Below are 20,534 nucleotides of genomic sequence, written 5' to 3'. Positions count from 1 at the left end.
ATTTCCCGCGGTCAGCAAAGCAAAGTGCTAAATGACCGCCGAATTAACATTTCAAACAAACGGCGGACGTCGGCGGATGTCGGCTATGTGTCCAAAACCAATTAGAGTCTTTTTAAAATAACTCAACCACAGCCCCAAAAACCCTTCCGGTACACCGTGGCGTGGCGCAGTCTGCTCAGTGTCAAAGTACCACGGCGGAGGTGGTGGATTGTTGGTGCGCATTGTGCAAATATTGTTCCAGTTTTGCGCGTTGTGCCTGCGTTGCACGTGTCATCGGTCGAGTACGTATTGTGAGGCACGGATTCCGTGACACCTTCGCGCAACGAATTACTGAACGGACTGATGGATGGACTTTTTTGTGGATGGATTTTAATGTGGAACACACACTTGAAGGGGGGCGCTGAGCTGGGCAATGCAATGGTAGCGGTGGCGGTAGCGAAAATCGATTGGAGCTGATCGGTTCGATTAGGGTCGGCTGATGTAACGCCCGGGACTGGGACAAGGTTTGTCGCGGTGGCCATCGCTTGCCTGTGACTCTTGGTTTCGGTCGCGTGCAATGAATTCCATTCCGTACGTGGGCGCTTCATCATGGTCACTACTTTCATTTGAATGAAATGGCTTCTGTTTGGAGGGGACATTAAAACATAACATATTTCTTCGCTAACGGCTCAGCGCAGGCTCAGCAACCATCTAATGTGTGGCCACCTAATTCGTGACTGAAGCTGCCACTTCCTGTCTAGACCGTGGGAGCTGCTTCAGCGGTCTACCGATTCTTCTGGTTTCCTCGTTAGCATTGAATTGATTGTAGTTAAGCAATTCTCCGCATCTCCTTCACGGTGCCCCGAACCGCGTATAAAGTATGGTAATCACTAACGGAGTGGTTCCGAGTGCCACTAAGGCATTTAAGCTCTGCGGCAAACAGTGCGCACGGTCCCCGGAATTGCGTGCCAATTGTCAGTCGAAGAAACTCGAAGCCACCAGTCCACACACGCCGGGTGTAACCCGAGTGATAAGAGCAATTGCGCCAGCGACAGTTTATGGTTCATCATAAATTTAATCTAGCTTAAGGAATGGAAACGTTGCTGGGCTCCCAGCCGGCCACCGAAGGCCAAAGAGGTGGTCTGTTACCACTAACATCTTCCAGCTAGGAGACTAAAAATAAGGGAACTATTTTGGGACACCGGCTATCATCGTCCCACGGAAACCCTTTCGAAATCCTGTTCACACGTTATTAATTATGGAAATATTATGGGCACCAGTCATTGCAACCAGTGCTTTCGATCGAATGTGACAGGTATTTACGCCACGCCGTTGTTGAGGAGTCGCTTCCTTCCCGTGGTCGCCTTCTTGCATTTCACCCGTCCCCAGTAACTTACTGTATCCGCTTCGTCGTCGTAGCTCAGTGAACATGTCGCACACGATTAGCGAAAGTGGATTGCACCTACCGCGAGCTTCCATCCAGCTTTCGAGCCAGCCCAACCTCTCGTGCGTTGCTCTTAACTTCTCCGTCTCCCGGTATTCAAATGGCCGCAAAGCTATCACACGGAGAGTACATTTATCCAATTGTCATATTGTGCGCTTATTGTGGCTAATGGCGGACGGATCATACAATTGCGCTGCCAGCCAACAGAGTGCATGCTGGTCGATAATCAAACGCGATAACGAATGCTATCTGCGGTCGAGCTCTCGAGTCTTACAGTCGGCCTTATAAAACGGCCGTGGCTCACGTGGTCACAAGGTATCTCGTGGAAAAAGATGTGTTGTAAAATCCGCTGTCCTGGATCCTTGATCCTTGCACCGTGTGACGGAACCGGTTTTTCCGGTGGCCGATTCCTGCGAAATGCAATTAAAATGTGCGTGTTGTGGCCCCCTGCCTGCGGCTCCATTAGGGTTGAATCATTCTGCCTTTGGACAGATTTATGCGCTCCCGCAGGGTAAGGCGAGAATTTTTCGTCGAATTTAAAATTAAATTTGATTTATGTAAAGTTCACAACGGGCCGTACCTGGACGGGATGGTGTCGGCTATTCGGGGCCGCGGCGTCCACGAAGTCCGGGGGCCCAATAAAAGAGGGAAGTGTGTGATGCGGGATCAGAATTATTGTTGAAAGTAATGATGCTGCTGCGTGAACAAAACTTGATTGTGGCGTGTTTGGCTTCCATTTGGGGTAACGTTGGTGGCAATGTGAAGGAAAAGATGTGCACTTAAGCGTTAAAATTTCTGGTGGGGTGGTTTCAATAGGCTGTTCGTATTTGTACGGATGGGCGGTTACCGTGTGGGGTTGACCCAACAGGTTGTAATAGATAATTGTCAGCTGAGCTCACCAAAAGCACCAAATTCCTTGTCCCGTCACGCTGTTTTGTAGACAGCCCTGTAACTCCTTTAAACATTAGTAAATGAATTAAATGGCTTGATTAAACTAAAATTTAATTATTAAATTATTGAAAACACCGAGAACTTATCAAACGTTTCGTCTTCTGTTTGCAGGTCCCATGAAGGAGTTGAACTGGTGGCACTGGTGAAGCCAACAGTGATTCGTCTTGGTGTGATAAAACCCGTCAACAACGGCAGAGCCCTAGAATGCCGATGAAGGAATGGATCTACCAACTGCAACCGGTGCAGCTTTACATCGTTCTAGCTCTCTCGACTGTGTATTTCGTGGTGCAGCTTTTTGTGAGCCACATTTCGCACTCGCTGGTGCTGCTCGTTAACTCCTATCACATGATGTGCAACATCATCGCCCTCACGGGCTGCATCCTCACCATAAAGGTTGGCATAGCATAAAGCATCTGTTTGATTCGCTTTTATTGTAGCTACTCGTGTTAACGTTCGTTTGAATAGGCGCTTACCTGTTTGCCGGCCGGAGACAGAAGTACGATGATTAGCTGCTACGATGATTAGATTTGCTTAGTGGGCCATTATTTATGAGGTACGCTTCTTCCGACGAAGCAAGCCGGGTGGCATTTAGCTTCGTGGCTTGCCTTGCCCAGACCCGTACGATCGTGCCATTGCGCGGAGGTGTACTCGTTTCAAATCAGCTCATCATTCAAGTGCGGTAACGCCTCTGAGCGGGATCGCGAATAACTTGAACACCGCAGCCCGTACGATGGCGCTTCAAGATAAAGACCCTCGGCATCGGTGCCGAGTATTTATGGGCTGACTTTCGCTTTCATGCCTCGCGATGCGTTGTAGGTTGGCCACCACCCGCAACATCATCGAAGACTAATTGCAAGGTACGCGAAAAGGCACCGTTTTGCATCCATAGCTGGCACTGGAATGGCATTTGAGCGTAGTTTTCCGTAGCGCATCGTTATTTTTAAATTGCCGCGGCCACTGAACGTCGGATATGCAACTGCTGTCAACGCCGCCGTAAGCTAAGTAGAACGTGGCCACACGTGGCTCGAGGCTCTTCATTAGCCCGAATTCAAGCCGCACGTTATCACTCACCCAGAAGGTTCAACGTTCGTTGAAGTGTGTGTAGGCTCTGCAGTGGCACCCAATTAATGTGTTCCATTGGCTTTCTACCACGTTATCGTGGGTAATTAGAGTGGCTTGTAAAGGTTTACACTTTTGTTTGCCCTATCACCGGTTTGTTTGAACAGGCCGTATCAATGAGGTGGGTCCAAGTTGTAGAAGTAGAAATGGGGAACGAATTTGTTTTTGAAAATTACAGTGTTTTGGCGTCTCAATTATATGCCTAATTTTAAAGCACGGAAAACCTTGTGATCTTTTGGTTTGCGGGAATTATTTTCTTTATAATGCATATTACCTTACAATCAGACGTCTTAACGCAAACATTCTTTTACATGAGTTCCGAGGCGAGACGCATTGTTAGATTGATGGTAGTAAAAAGATAAGGTAGACTAGAATAAAATCTCCTACGCATAAAATAAATCGGACCGGATAAAGAAATCGGTAGTGCCAACTTTGGTAACTTCATAATCTGTGCCCATAATCAACCTGTTACCAGGCAGCTATCAACATTGAACTTCTATCGCATAATCGCATTGTTTCTCTCATAACTGGCCATACCCACTACCCGTCCGGCGATCGATTATCGTTCACGTTCGTGCTATCGATTCGATTGTGGATAGTTACAGATTGCCCCCCTCTATGCCATTCCAGTCCAAACAGTAAAAATATGGGCGACGCTCCGAATTGAACTGCGATTACAAAATTAATTATCCATTATTGCAGCGGTACCGATAAGGAGATAATGGGCGGCCCATGCCGATCCAGCGTGATATAGGTTCAGGGATAATGTTTCTTTTTGTACTCTTGCTTGTCTCGCTCAGAAAAGTGCCAAGCACACGGCCCAAGACTGTGGACAACCCTTGCAACTAGATGCCCGGTCCGTCTCGCAACAGCTAACCGATCCGCAAGTGAGTGGTGGAGCCGGCGGCAAGCTCACGGAGGTTCCACTTGCACTGGGAACACCGGAAGGCAGCAGCGAAAGTACGGATATGGCTCTGGACATCAAGCGCAACGTGAAGGCGAAAGCCCGCGCGGTGCGAGAGACCAGCCTTAAGAACACTTTCGGCTGGACCCGTATCGATATTCTAACGATGCTCGTTGTTTGCATCTTCATGGCTTCGTTCTGCTTTTCGGCCGTCGTCGAAGCGCTTCAAACCCTGTTCCACATCTCGCATCACGGAGATGCGATGCACTTTGCGGGCGAAATCCTAGTGCTCGCCTCGCTCGGGCTGGTGCTGAACGGTATTTGTTATCTTTTGATCGGCGGGTACACTTATCATCAGGGCAGCTTTTTGTACATCACTTCGAGCGGGAACGTCATCATTGACCACTCCATCAGCGGGGACGGTGTGCGGAAGGGCAATCGACGTCTGTCCGGCTCGAGACACCATGAGGCACCGCTGCAATTGCGTAGCAAGTCGAAGCGCGAGAGTGTCCGGGAGCTGACGCGTGACATTTGCAGTAAGTCTGTGGCCGGATAGGCTAGGTCCCTGCCGTGTGCACTACAAGGTGTTCTTCTATTTTTATTCCCCCCCGTTTGTGGCACTAGGCACGGTGATCGTGATCATTTGCTCGCTGATCGTGTACTACACCACCGAAGAGACGTCCAAGTTTGTCGATCCCGCGCTAGCGATCGTGTCCTGTGTGATTCTGATCGCCCTGAGCTACCCGTATAGTGAGTATCCCATGCTTTGGCCAAAAAGGATCATTTAAAATATACACTACCATTCACAGTGAAGGAATCGGGGATGATACTGCTTCAGACCATCCCCGACACGATCGATATCGAAATCTTCAAACGATCGCTACTGGACGGGTTCAAAGATATTGACAGTGTGCACGATCTACACATCTGGCAGCTGAGCCGGAACCAGTACGTCTCGACGGTGCACATCATATTTGAAAGCCCAAAGGTAACCTTTAGAAGATGCTTCCGCTGTAAGCGTTTTCCGGAATCGTTCTAACGCGCCCTGTCTCTTTCTTTGGCAGGTATTCCATACCATCCGGGACGATGTGATCGAGTTCTTCCACGAGCAGGGCATCTACCAGGTGACGATCCAGCCGGAATTCAAAACGATGAGTGAAAGGGGCCAGGTTGCCCCGACCGAGAGCTGCCTGATCCAGTGTCGCACCATAGCGCAGTGTGCCAGTCGCCAGTGTTGCGATACGGTCACGGGCCAGGAAGATGGAGCCGCGAAAGCACCACTACTAACGGAAGTGATCACGGAGCCCGGCGCGGTGGGCACGCAGGGCGGCTGTGAGAAGATTCCGATGACTCCTATGGAGCCACCAAGTGGCCAGCAGTGTTTGGAGGAAGTCGCAGTGATTGCCGGTGATGATGGTGATCAACAAGCAGTCACTGATGTGGTTCCAGCAGAGGTACTCCCTAGCTCGCGGTCCGAACAGCACGACCCAGTAGCAAGCAACTCGGAACCGGAGAAAGACTCACCCACAGTACAAACGGGTCCAGTTAAGACTGATTGTGAACAGCCGGAACCAAACGGTGCATGAGTGAAGGTATTTCCGTGTCGACGAGCAAAACCTGCTGTCCTCGCCAATGTTCCGCAGCTATACAGGGAGGCGCCGCCAGTGCCTTGATTTCACCGCCCTCAGCCGAGGGTGTTGCCATATTGCTTATACTGTACCGTATACAACGCGAGAGAAAGAAAACAGTTCGTGTGATGGATGTGAACTAGCATTTTATTGTGTTAAGAATAAAACCCAACCGTTTACTGACGCTACGCAATGCTTCATTTTATTTAGTTCTTTACAATCATTCAAACAAAGCACAGACCACGAGAAGAAAGATATGAAGCGCTGAAAATCTACCCTGTGTTTCTCATTATCAAGTACCTGGTCGAAAAGAGTACTATCAGCAAGGGTCGGTCGACGAACGAGCAAAGCAAGCACACGTGTACCGACGAAACACACTAAACGGTTATTTATTGATCATAAATTAACGAAAAGCAAAAAAAACTAGTTTCACAGCAGCTCAAACTAAACTTCTCTTACGACCGTGTGTCGGCTGTACACGGGTTCTACGCGAAATAGTTCAAGTTGGCCTTCTTTTTCGACTGCACCTCCATGATGGCGTCCATAAAGTCCTCGTGGGTGAGGGCTGTGGCCCCGCGTCGGAGGGCGATCATGCCGGCCTCGACACACACCGCCTTACACTGTGCCCCGTTAAAGTCGTCCGTCGAGCGCGCCAACTCCTCGAAGTTAACGTCGGGACTAACGTTCATTTTGCGCGAATGAATCTGCATCACCCGGGCCCGGGCTTCCTCGTTCGGGTGCGGGAATTCGATTTTCCTATCCAAGCGCCCGGACCGCAGCAGGGCCGGATCCAAGATGTCGACGCGGTTGGTCGCCGCAATCACTTTGATGTCGGCCGACGAGCTGAACCCATCGAGCTGGTTCAGCAGCTCCAGCATCGTCCGCTGCACCTCGCGGTCACCGGCCTTTTCCGAATCGAAACGCTTCGTACCGATGGCGTCCAGCTCGTCGATGAAGATGATGGCAGGTGCTTTTTCCTTCGCCAGTGCGAACGCATCCCGCACCAGCTTCGCACCGTCACCGATGAACATCTGCACCAGCTGCGGTCCGGCCAGTTTGAGAAACGTGGACTTCGTCTGGGCGGCACAGGCGCGGGCGAGCAGCGTTTTGCCCGTCCCGGGCGGCCCAAACAGCAGCACTCCCTTCGGCGGGTGGATGCCCAGGTTTTTGAACTTCTCCTTGTGCGTCATCGGCAGGACGACCGCCTCGATCAGCTCCTGTATCTGCTTATCGAGCCCGCCAATGTCGGAGTACTGTTCGGTGGGCCGCTCGTCTACCTCCATCGCCTTGACGCGCGCATCGTACTCGGCGGGCAGGGTGTCCAGGATGAGGTACGAGTCTTTGTTTACGCCCACCAGATCACCCGGTTTCAGCTTTTCCGCCTCGACGAGCCCGATTTCGGTGAGGAAAATCGTCTGCCGTGTCGACGTTTTGATGACCGCACTCTTGCCTTTCCGCGTGCTGTCAGCCATTTTCACCGCACCGTCCTCCTCTTCCTCCTCCTGCCCGTCCATGTCCAGCAGCTCGATCACCGATGACACCAGGTACGGGAGCGTTTTGTTTACCTTTATCTTCGATTTGTTGTCCTTGATTTTCTCGTTGTGCGTCTTCACTTCGTGCTTCATCCTCGCGACCTCGTTGATCATGATTTTGATTTCGTTGTCCATCAGCAGCGCCCGAGTCTTTAGCTCGTCGGTGGACATTTTCAGCACCTCATCGCTCAGCTCTATGCCACACTCCTCCCACAGTGCCTTGTCTTCCAACGTGGCGGCCATTATACCGGGACGCGGGTTCCTCTAAATTGTCGGGTGCTACAACTGAAGCAAACTAAAATAAACGATTACAAAGCACAACGATCGCGACCGAATTGTAAAATGCACTCGGGACTCGAACGGGAATGACTATGAAAAATACAACCCAAGCAAACTGCCAAGCAACAAAGGACAAACGTCAAATTGCCGCTCAGTGAGGGCTGTCAAACGCACTCCGACAGACTTTGCAGTCCGACACATTCAAATACTTATATTCAGACTGTTGGAAACAGTGGTAGCAACTGATCGCCTATTTCGTTAATTCGTTTCATACTTTCGAACACACTGAAAGTGAATATTCAATTACGTACGAAATGAGACAATATAAAAGTATTTTTCAGTTAAAGGCATCACATCATACTAAATCTATATACATCTTGGGTTGATTGCAACGTCAAGTCCGACTCCGACTGTACAATTTAACTCGAATTGAACAAAATAACAACAGTTTTTAGTCTTTTTGGTTTCGAATTCTAGGTCGTTTCAAACGGATTCTAAAATAACTACTGAATTGGTCGGCGATGGCATGAAAGGCGTTGAACGAATGGTAAAGAAAGCATGATAATGAGTGATCAAAACGCCAGGAAACTTATTCTTGCGACCGAAAGTGCAGCACTTTCAACTGAAAACACAGGATGAAACAGAACTGCGTTTATTTCTTACTTACTGAATGATGCCTTTTAGAGAAAAAGAATCCTCCGAAGAACTGTTTTCGTTGTACGAATTTTTGGTCAGTATTGGTTGCAAAACAGGAAGCGTTTGGAATGGAATGCTCCGTTAAGGTATGTAGTTTTAAGGGTTTATTCTTATAAACAAAGATGTGTTCAAAGATGTATTTAGCTCGCCAACCTTAACGGCGACGTTAATTTGGTCGAGGGATATCTAAACGAGCCAAAGCTGCTTGCGAAGCTACAAACAAACGAGATTGCTCTCCACGATTAGCAATGTGAAATGTTAAACTAAACAAGAAGGTAGTGAACGGAAACCAGCAAAGATGCTGTGAATGCCGGTTTGATAAAGATTGCACTGCTTAGAGCACCGTTATCCGTAGATTTGTGTCCGTATCTATGAGGAGATTTTTCATAAAATCGTCATGTTTTGTTGCTCTTCTTCTTCTAAGCACCTTGATGCCTAAAGATGAGCACCGAAAGTGGTCGAGCAATTTGAATTCAAATCGCTAACCGGTTGGGCATCCGTTGCAGGCGTAATTTTGAAGCGTTTGTGATGTGAACTGTTGAATTCGGTGTCAAAAAATTCACCCATCAATAACGTGACTGTTATTCGTTCGCAACGCACTCTCGGTTTACTGACTGGTTGTAAAGTTTTTACTTTATCTACCACGTTCGACTGAGTGTGGCGCATAATGAGGCGGAGATGAGTTTTGCTGCATCGTACACCGCAATCCGCGTGGCCAAATTGACGACTGTCAGACCAGATGCTCCGGATCGGCGGGGTGGCTAATGGCTCAATTATGGAGCACGAAGGTTCACGAGGTAATTGAAAGCTGGCCGAAGCGTTATGGCAACGTTCCGGGAGATGCTCTGAACGTTGTATAAATTTCATCGTACACCGTTGGCACGGGTCGCAGTGGCCGGAGCGCAGAGCCATGAAGCCAAACGGTAACGTTTATGGTTTCGCTTGTACCAGTGGAAGTGAAAAACCAAGTGTGGAATGTTTTTCTTTCGCGCTCGTGGCGCGCGTTCTACGTCATATTTGCGCCAGACACGTGATCTGTGTGTCTAGTGGGGAGGTTGAGGATGCTTTTTGGTGCCAGGTTCGCAGATGCAGCCGTTCGGCCGGGCCACGAAATGCAAGGCAACCGTGCAGGCTAGTAGTACCAATTTTGTCGAATTAGGACCGGCGTTGATCACCCTTAGGACTGGTTTAACGTTTATGGCTTGTTGTGAGTCTCCTCCGTTTCGCGTACGGAAGCTGTGAAAAACCATTTTAAAATGGTGCAAGGATTACGGGTTTAGTGCCTCATGGCACTTTGTTGTCAAAAAAACAATGTAATATAGAAAATTAAAGCAATATACAAATACTGTACTTAAGGGTATTAGGATGACACAAGAAATTTCAAAGATCCACTGGCAGGCATCAGGAAGGTAATGGGCAACATCAGGAAGCTAATGCACGATTAATTTTACGAGTGCTCCCGTAATTTTCGATTTACTTTCCTCTACATACCCATTAAACCAACCGTCCAGATCCGTTTTCCCGATCCACAGCCAGAATTATTCAAAGGCAGCTTCAAAGGGCCCACCAATAAACCGTAGAGCGGGAGGGTCAAAAAGGGAGCAACAAAACGAGAGTCCCAAAACATAGCACTGGCAAGGGCAACTCACACCCAACTTCTGAATCTGTCTATCTGTCTGTACATCGAATGGCCGGTGCCGGCCGGGAGTTGTTGAAAAGTTTAATCGAGCACTAAATCGACACCTGTTATTGATCGTTTCGCGCGCCAAATGGTGGAGAAAGTTACTCGGTTTTTATTTCATTTGCCCATCGGACACCGCCGAAAGGATGTTGCGGTCGGTTTGCTCGGGATTGCCCCCGAAATGGCGGCCCATTGATAGCGGAATGTGTCCGCAGCAGCCAAAACCTTCGGCCAGCGGGTACAGTGCACGGTTGCGTATTAATTATTCACGTCAATTTAGGGAGACCCCCAAATCAGGTGCCCCGTAAACGGTTTTTCCTGTTGCGGATATCGATTTTCGGTTGAGATTTAATCAATTTCGTCTAGGATTCCGGGGTGCGAAAGGTTGCCGAAATGTTTGCTGATGGAAGATCAATTAAACTCTCCGGGGTCCGGGTTGCACAACGGCGGTGAACCCAAAACCCGCATCCCTCGGCGTGTCTCGTCAAACATTTTGCCCCGTTCGGTGCTGCGGTGTGGAAAAAGGTTTTTAGTAAATTGATTATTCGCCAAAACCTTGTTTGTCGCTATCCGTGCGCTATCTCTATTAATCGACCAGAAGGGCCTCGAGAACGCGCTTCAGCAGAACTTCAAACAACATCAAACGCGACGCTCCCGGCCTCCCGGTCTCCTGCGTGTCCGTGGGTTCTGAGAAAACTCCTGCCAGTGTAACGTTGGTGCGGGAATGATTGAAAGCGTTTAAATCAATTTGAAATGTGGAACCATTTAAGTAACATTCAAAAATTAATCGAAAACCGCGCAAAGGTACATAAAACCATCGTGCGGGGACGTCACCGGATCCCACGGCCCAACGGGCAGACGAATGTGTCAGAAGATGAGTTATGAACGTCTGTACCAGTTGCGTTCCCTGACACAACGAATAGGTCTTGTGGGAAACCTAAAGTCCTGCCCACCACAAGAGGGGCGGATTCCAACGAAGCGGTAACTCAAGTTTGTCGCAGGACACGATCACGCGCAACTTTTATTGGCACACACCATCATCATCGTCCTCCCTTTTTGGGCAGTGCGCAACTTTATATCCAATCAGGGAATTACGGCAATCAGCACTAACTGCTGCTAACGACGAGTCACTTCTATTACCGTGCAATGTAGAACTCCTGTAACTTTGTTTCGCAAACTCCCTTCCTTGGTCGCGGCTGTTTGATGTGTTACCCGAGAGAGGAGATATCACTTCTGAGCTGACATATGACTTCACTTGTTTTTGTCTCTCTCTGCCGGTAACACTTCAAAGGGGCACCGAAACTTCACCGACTTTTGCAATTCCCTTTTTGGTGCCGGGGAGTCGATTGGAAATCTAAGCTGCGGCGCAGATGACAATACAATTACGAAAACACTTCCGCGAGCGACGGCGTCGGATGTCCTGGGACAGTCCTTTTACTTCTAGAGCCAACCATTTGCCACGGAAGAGTCGAGTCTGTGTCGAGAAATTTGGCCCGGTGCGCGTCGAGTCACATTACGTATTCATGAAAAGGCAAAAATGTGCTTACGAGCGCACGGCTTTCGACATTCGTCACTTCAAGTGCCGTCTAGACCCGGAAGAAATCCTGAACCGGACCTTGGCCCGAAATCTAGTTACAGCACCCGGGAAGTAAAACTCTGTCGCTGAGGTTCGGCAGGCAGAGCTATGTCGGGGGGTCAGCTTCATCAATCGTTCCCGAGACCGTGACCGGCGTCATTAGGTGCCGGGCGCCCAGTTCCCCCTTAGGCGGGAAAGTGTGCTTTTCGTTAATTAAAAGGGTGGGGGTCCTGTCCCCAAGAATATAGCCCACACCCGGCACCCGCCGGTACTAATGAGCCTAAGCCGGTCTCAGGTATTGAATTTAATGGGCTGAAATCGTTACGTAAATAGACCGTCCGACCCAACAACACCTGGAAGGCCGGCCCGGCACATTTAAAACGAAATTAGTTTTCCTTTGCCCTGCCGCCATCCGTTCTCTAATGAGCAGGTCCTTGCCGCTCGGGTTCCGTTTTTTGGCGGGGAGCGCTTTAAGGACGAAATAATGAGGTTTAGTTAGGAAGAAAAAAAAATCGAATTCGAGCCCAATCGAGCCAAACGATGAAGTCGTGAAGGCACAGCAACCATCATAAATCGCGCGCGCAAGAGTTTCGCTCCACGATGGTGGAGTGTGCTATCGGTTTTCCTCCGGGCGGCATCCTGAGTCCCATCAATAATGATAATGAACAGAGCAGATTAACGCAATACTCTCTGGTAGCCCGAAGGAGTTCCCAAAATAAGACGGGGGCGCGGGCGGGGATAAGAGAGAACAAATTAATCACAAGGAACGCGGCCCGAATGGCGCACGTACGACGACTTTCTTCTCGCGGAACACTTTTGAGGGCCCCCATCGGGAAAAAAGTGGGCAATAATTGGAAGATAATTTGGTGCTTCGAAGAGATTACTTCGGCCTCTGTTCGGGCCCCCGATGGAGGCCGTGCGATTGGGCGATAAATCCCGGATACTGCTGATTACTAAAATGTTCGCCCTTTTGGAAGTGGCTCCACGCCGGTGTGTGTGTGTGTTCGCTGGCAGCTTCACAGGTTCCATACGAGTGCGAACTTTAATATTAAAGCTCTCGAAGAAGGGTTCCGAGCTACATCGAACGGGGAATGAAAAACAGCTCTGCCTCAAATGCTGATGGCGCGGGTAGTTCAGAAACTATTATTGCAATAAATGCGAGGTAGGGCCAATCATTGTCTGTAAGATATTAACAGTGAATTAAAACATTGTTGCTTTCAATGGATTACGCCAATAAGATGATATTTCACAACGGCACAACGCCACAAAGTAGAACCGGGTTATCGACAGGTTTGAAGATAACTGAATCCCAGCAAAACGCATTTAACGCATCTACATCAAAAAATTCACTCCAACCAAACCATTCTGCAGATTAAATATTTCCAATTATACTGTCAATTATGCCAAATTGACTGTACTTCTAAGAACTTCTACAACTGTTGCATTTACTACCACTTTAATTAACAAAATGAGTATAGAAGCCAAATAAAGCAAAGAAAATAAATTGATTCTATCAATTCTATAACGAAGGCCGATGTTAAACTCGCCTTCAAAATGACCATTTCTGAATGGTTTGGCAATGGTTCCTAGAAGAAGCTCTTCGGAGGCGCGGTCTAATCTTGTTTCTCCATAGTTATTTCTCGAGAATTTTTGGTCGGAACCACATCGTACCTCGTTCTTTGATCGCACGCCTGAAGCCCAAGAAAACACCGAATCGTTGACCACGTTTTTGCGCCCTGGCGATTTGAATTTGAATGGGAGAAAAGCTTCACGAACCAGCTACTTCCTCGTGCGTTACTGGTTTTATTTTGGAGACTTTTCCCAAACGACAACTTTTCCCGTGGGCCGATAGCCCGGCTGCCGAGGATATTGGATACTGGCGTGCCGGAGGCCAAAGAGCTCATACGAGGGTGCGAAAGAGAGTGCACTAATCGTTATTTTTGCGCCGGTGTAGCGAGGTACACAATGTGGCGAATCTAGTCCTGGCACCTGCCTTCGAGTCCGTTCGCCAGGGGCCACACGAACATGGTTTATACATTATAACATGCAATTTACGTTACCTCCCACGCGCCGGTGACGTTATCCTTGGACCTTGAGTTTCCGGAGCTGGAGGATTTGTGGGGTGTCGAAAAGAAAAACAAATTCTCGTTCAGCCGCATTCGTGCAGTGCCTTCCAGAAAGCTCTGTGTTGTTTGGATTTTCCTTTCAATCGGTCATGTCGGGAGTGTATCAGAACTTCCGGTTGAGTGCTGATTCTCGGCTTACAGTTCGACGTTCGTCCAATCGTGGATCAACCATTTTCGCACTCGCTTCGTTTGCCTAAAGGCTGCACTGAAGCTGGTCCAGGTGGAAGAGCCGGCTGTCTCACAATGGAGACCGCTTTTGCCGCTTTAGTTTGCAAAATGCATCAATCGGTTTTTCTGTTCAGCTACAGAACGTACGATGAATGCAAAACAGCAGCAACAACATTTTGATGAGTTTTAATGGGCACACAACGGCGATGTCGTGTTCGCATACACAGTCAGGTACGGCTGAGCTGTCGATGGTTTAAGAACGATGCTGGCACAATGATTTCAATAAACTACTCGACAACTCGTTGCCGAACACTCCGGGAGCGGCGCTTCCGGGACCGGGGCCGTTTCCACACTTTTCCACAAAAGTTTTTAATAAATTTCTTCCGTTCGTTCGATTGAAATCGACCTCCAGGCGCACCAGTACTGATCGGAGGTTCGTGGTAGTTGTTGGAAGTTTGCGACAACTTGACGGGCACAAGACTCGATGATAGTGGTGGAAAAGTTGTTTCCACTTCACCGGAACTGCGCCGGCATATCACCGGTACAAACTGTCACTCGGGCAGGAAGAAGTTGATCTTGCCTAGTGGCCTCGCCCGTCTTCCCGATGTCGATCGTGAGGAATTTCGATTAAAATAACATAAAAAAAGTGCCAAGTCTCAACAAACTCTACTTTATTGCTTTCACAGTTCCTTTTCTTTGCACAAACACACTCGCGAGCGGCATGTTTCGAGTATTGGTAGCATTTAGGGCACAAATAAATGGGCGAACTGGAATTAGGCCCCTAGGTCGGTTGATTGCAAAATGCATTCGGTAAAGTGAGTGAATTAAATCGCTTTATATTAAATTGATGCAAAATTAATTATCACCGTCGGCAGGTTGGTCGGTGTCGGTGCACAACAAATGGGTGGTGCGGGGGATCCGCTTTTATACCAAACTGCATCCATCCCTGGTGCGTGCATCTCACATCGAGGAGTGCGGTTTGTGCAATTCAGTGCCTTTGTAAACTGTGCATCGGTTGCGGTTCGGTTCTGCCCAACACACCGGCGTTTATTTGTCGACCGTTGTTCGTTGTTCAGCCGGTTGTTGGGGTCCCTGAATTCGGTTACGTGATTGAATTTTTCGATTGGTTTGCTTCTTCGGTTTCGGCCGTTGTCCGATGTCGCTAGTTGCGTTAAATACGATTGCAGTTTGGTTTATTTATTTTTTCATGTTTGTTATGACCCTGCCACAGGCGTGTTTATTGGAGCACCGAGAGCACCGTGTTTGTGGTGTTTGTTTTAATTCATGCACTGCATGGAGAGTAACGTGTTCCGTTTTTTTATTGGCACGCCGTCAAACAGTAAACGCAATCATGTTAAACATCCCGCGATGCTAAGGTCACAGCACACATTAGCATAGAATTCGATTTGGGTGCATTGTAATTGTCGCTTCATCAAAACCGCCGACCGGTCCCGGCTTGCAGTGATTGAAATGTCCACTAATAATATGATTGAATTAATATTAACTCAAAATGCGATAATAGATCTTTAGAGACACTATATAGCTAGTGGGCAACACACTGACCAATAGCCAAACACTCCGCAAACCGAATCGACAATATTGACACAAGCTCGTTGATTATCGACAATCAGTGGTAATCAGTCACACGGCCTCTCCGCCTTCCGGAGTGGCCAAGAACTTTAACCCCCACTGTCAGTCTGCACGGGACACTAATTTTGCGCCAAACAAACGGGCTGGAAAGGGTGGATAAGCTGCTTCCGTGGTGTTTGCCTTCCAACCCGATGCACTGCGGCCACCCTTTAGAGCGAAATTTGTGGTCCGTGGCGTGGCGGAAGCCACACGGTAATCCATTTCGTAACAAATTATGCTAATCAGTAAAGATTAAGAAAAGCGGAGAAGCGCATCCTAATTACTCCTGCGGGAGCTTTAATAAGAAGCGTAACAACAACAACAACGACGATGATGATGATGATGATGAAGCTGCTAGAATGGAAGCCAGGTACGTGGAAAGCGTGGAGGTTTGGTTGCGGCCACTGGGCTTTGGAGGGGTTCAATTCAATTTTGGATACCATCGGAACAGAGGCACTGGGTAGGGCCGGGGTTCGGGCGTTGATGAAAATGAAAATTGTGTTGTTTTTTTCCCCTACCTCCGACAAACTGCACCCCGGTGGGCAATTGGTGCTCTCGTTGGCCATGGTTGGCTTCCTGGAAAATACCACTCCAAGCTGGGTGAAAGCCAACAGCACCGCAGCGGCGCGTTTTTTGTATTTTATTTCATCTTGCGCGATGCGCCCCACCGAACGTTGGTTCGCCGTTAGTACACGGAAAACCGAGGGAAAATGTGGTCAGGAGGGGAGATAGTTTGACCGGTAAAATACTGACCACCACCGGCACCGGCATCAGGGCGGAAAAGGGATCTGCCCAACACACACACGCACAGTGACCGGGTAATAGAAAACCGTGACGAGCGGAAAAGCTCACATTTAAATCGACAGTCGCCAATCGCGGCGGCAAACGGGCCGAGAGCTTTCCACCACTCCGGCAGGAATAAAAAATATCAACCCTGAGCATTAAACATTCATAAGTGTGCCCGAGTGGGACGACTTTGCGATGGGTTCTATTTTTTTGCTGCGTTTCTGCGCTTTTAATCTACCAATGCGGCCGACCACGGCCATGACCAGACGCTTTGCACAACTTGTTGCTCGTGCAGAGTTGCTGGAGCCTCGGAAATGCGGTTAGGCGACGGCCAACGGGTTGGCTGCTCGTGAAATTTCAAATGGTTGAAAATAATAAATATTAATGGTTGCTTAATGGCGCGGCGCCCCATATTTTTTGTGCTTAAATGCCAATAAACACTTGGCAGGTTATCGGAACAAAATACAAAAACGGACGAAAATATAAAGAATAACGTGCACAGTGCAGTCATGGTGGTGCAGAACCCTCGGTTCCGTTCGAGCGATAATTGAAAATCTTCAATTCCGGCTGCTTCGAGCGATTATTGATGGTAATCGGGTGAGCCGTTAAAGGTGATGTGGCTTGTGCGCCTGTTTATCTGTCCGATTAAAAGAATCGTGGTTAATTCCAATTTTTACATTTTTCCAGGGTTATTTATTTGGTAGTTTTGACAAAGAACTTAAGTGTAAATACAAAAAATACATTAAAACTTAAGTTTAAAATAACAGCTTTTAATTTAATTTCTTAATATTTTAAAATTGAAATTCTATCATCTCCTTTTTGTTTAGAACTTTGAACAATAAACAGTCTATCAACAGGACTCTAAGTTCGCAGCGCTCCTAGAAGAAAGAAGATAGTGAGTCAGGCAGCGTTTATTTACTAACACCAATTTAGTAGTTACCTTAAGCGTGGTTTAGATTTTTGGTTTGGATACTATAGATTTGCAATACAATATACTGACTTGAATACAACATACCTTGAGGGAAATCGTTCCAAATAATGCTGAAAATGCTCGTTCACTAGTTCAACATTGGCTATCTCACCCGAAGCGCCCCAAAAACGGCTCCAACATTTCAACATTTAGTACAAAATCATCTTGGCCAGGAACTCACTAGTCACTTATGGTAATTAATTTGGCAGCATCTTTACTATTCCCATTCCGCAATTCAGTGTGCCCACCTAGGAGCCACCACCCCTATCAACCATTCCGGAGAGAGTTTGTGGAGATTCTATGTGAACGTCCTCCGAATGCACCGAATGGTTGTGTTTTCGCAATTAATCGTTGAATCATATTCACTGATTTCGGCTCTGATCGTCCGTGTGCATGTTGACGACGAGCATCGGCACGTCGAGATTGTGACCGGCTTTGAAGTACTCTACGACATGTGACAAGGTGGAAGACAAACAACAAAACTCTCAAGAGAAGCGTGGCCCTCCTTTCCCCCCACAACCAGCAGTCGGCGGAGGCTCCCGGAGACCGTGGACGAAGTACGAATCATAGCAAAGCGTGAACTGTTCGTGCGTGACAAATTAACTGAAACCAAACATACAACAACTTCTGTGCGACGAGCGTTTGAATGCTTTCCTCCTTGGCACGTGTCTGTGTGTGTGCGTGTTTGGTGCCCTGTCAATGGGCTATTAATAGTCATAATTGGTGGCAACCTGTCCGGGGACGAGGGTCATTCAGGGAACCACATCCTCTCTCTCGCTTCCCGGAAGTCGTCCATGCGGGCGCCCAGGAGGATCGTCTACACACGATCGGAGAACCTCGGCGGTTGAATGGAGAAACGCAGTCCAGGCTGGCCGGCGATATCAATCACATTCCGTGCACGACGCTCGACTTCCCCCGTTGAAGAACGTGCCTGGAAGTAATAATACTGCTCCGGGTCCGGGTATGCCAAGGTCTGGAGGAACCCGATAGGAACCGAATTGCCAAATCAACCGGAACACACACACACGATATCGGTTTAAAAATAATTTCCACCCGACTTATGCGGTACGTCCTTTGCGGACAGCGGGCCAGACTACGCCGGGCCGAGGTGTGCTTCGACAGGAAATTGGAAATTCTTTCCCGTCGCTCGCCGGGGAGTCCCGGCCCCACCGGGTTCTGCTGACACGGTGTGATTCCGGTTCGTCTTTTGGGAAAACCGACGAGTTCCATTTGCGTCGCCTTCGCTCATAATTCGTCTGTGGCCGACCATATTTTTGGTCCGAGCCGTGCCTGACATTCGGCACGTGTGACACATCTGCCGAATGCCGACGGTGCCGGATGACGTACGTTGTTGCACTCCGTTCCGGGCTCCCCCACCACACTTATGTGACACATTGATTCATGCTCCACAGCGACACCCGATGAATCTTCCGGCCCCACGGGACGTCGGCCAAAGTGTCCCATTCAACCGTCATGTCGGTGCCGCGGGCCGTTTGCTGGGCCGGAATACGGAGGCACATGGTTGCAATTATTTTTATGTCCTTCTGTCCGCCGGCGCGGTGCTTTGCTTAATTTTCCGCCCTACGCTTAAATCCGAGGCCGTGCAGGATACACGTTGGTCTGCCAACCGTCTGGCTGGCCGGTGCTGATGGATTTCGGGTAATAAAGCACCGGCGAAAAGGAAAGAGGCACATAAATGGTGTGAGACATCTCCGGCAGATGTTGCACTCGCACTCAGTATGCAGCGATCGTTGTTGACGAACAATAACCACCACCACGTTTCGTTGAATAACACGTACACAGTTTAATGTGTGATGTATGAAAAGAGTAAGCAAAATCATAACATTTCGCTGAAGAAAGCGTCGAATTGATAAGTAAAGAAGAAAAGTGGGAAACCCGAAACTAGAAAACAAAACCAATAAAATGAAAATGAATAAATAAATGAATGTGATCTTACACAAAATACGATCGAAATTCGTTCACACAAGTAATAAACGTTCTCCCGAAAATCCTTCGTATCAACGGGACGACCTCCGAAATCTATAATCAGTCCACTGCTGAAACCCGAGCTGCCGATTCCAATCGCCGGCCGCCGACAAGTTCCATGGAAAATTACAAATTCAAACGATCGAAAAGAGAAAGACCATGGCAAGCACGGGAAAAAGCAGAAAACGGGAAAAACGACAAACAAATCGAACGCCGAGTGAAGCAGTGAATAGGGTTCCGCTCAATCTGAAAAGCACCAAATTGCCGGAAAAACGGTTCTTGGTCCTTGGTTCGCTACTTTTGCCTTCTGCGTGTGTTATCGGTCCATTTTTTTGCTCAATTCCCGTAACGTGCAATTAATAACGGATTTTCTTTTCTCTCGCCTTAGCTTCTTTTCCGGGCGTTGCGATCCGTTTTCTCTCTCCTGTTCACAAAAAATTTTGTGTCCCTTTTTATGTCACAGAGTTTCATTACCATACTCTTTTCCTGCAGTTCGCGCGCGCCTCCATCGTCGATCACTGTCAGCGTCACTGTGGGACTGTCTGGGAAATGCGAAAAAGTGGAAAATATCGGCGTTGGCTACTCGAATTTTCCGCGCACCCTCAAGCCTTTGCCCCTCAAGGAGCGAAGGCTTTTCTTATGTTGCCGCCGGTTGACTGGCTGGCAACCGACAGCAAACATCGCGTCATTGTGATGATATAATTAATTAGGTGAAAATTAGGTATGGTTTCTGGCTCGGCCTCCAACTCCGCTGGCGGCCATCTGGGCGAGGGCTAAACCGTGCGTGTCACACTGTCACACTGGGCCCTGTCAGGAACGGTCCGTCACGCGCGCGGCTTCCCTGGAGTGGCCGCAAGAAACACGTAATTTATTAAGTTACTACCCTCGGGGCAGTTCAGCTGGCGGAAGTTCCGGTCCGTTGCGCTTAGGGTTTTTCGTGTAATTTATCATTTTTTGCCTCAATTCTCGGAAGCACTTCTTTACGGTGCTGAAAGTTGGCGGCACTACAGTGGATGTGTGCCGCCTTTTCGGGATTCCGCGGATCGTTTGCAGATGCATACCGCGGCAATGGTTGGTAAT

At 48.5% G+C, this 20,534-nt stretch overlaps 2 protein-coding genes across 2 annotated transcripts; one reads left to right on the top strand and one right to left on the bottom strand.

Annotated features, from left to right (window-relative positions):
- The first annotated feature begins 2,578 nt into the window (after nucleotides 1–2,578).
- LOC128268623 (uncharacterized) lies at nucleotides 2,579–6,189 on the top strand. The gene is made up of 5 exons (XM_053005757.1): nucleotides 2,579–2,767; nucleotides 4,294–4,933; nucleotides 5,022–5,147; nucleotides 5,207–5,385; nucleotides 5,462–6,189. Exons 1-5 carry the CDS (start codon nucleotides 2,579–2,581, stop codon nucleotides 5,981–5,983), a joined length of 1,656 nt encoding a protein of 551 aa, XP_052861717.1. The 3' UTR covers nucleotides 5,984–6,189.
- Nucleotides 6,190–6,198: 9 nt separating this feature from the next.
- LOC128268624 (26S proteasome regulatory subunit 6A-B-like) lies at nucleotides 6,199–7,907 on the bottom strand. Its single transcript, XM_053005758.1, has one exon. It carries the CDS (start codon nucleotides 7,798–7,800, stop codon nucleotides 6,511–6,513), a length of 1,290 nt encoding a protein of 429 aa, XP_052861718.1. The 5' UTR covers nucleotides 7,801–7,907; the 3' UTR covers nucleotides 6,199–6,510.
- Nucleotides 7,908–20,534: the final 12,627 nt, after the last annotated feature.

Source organism: Anopheles cruzii, chromosome 2 (genome assembly GCF_943734635.1).
Source record: "Anopheles cruzii chromosome 2, idAnoCruzAS_RS32_06, whole genome shotgun sequence".
Classification (NCBI taxonomy): Eukaryota; Metazoa; Arthropoda; class Insecta; order Diptera; family Culicidae; genus Anopheles; species Anopheles cruzii.
This window is presented reverse-complemented; position numbering and strand designations above follow the sequence as displayed.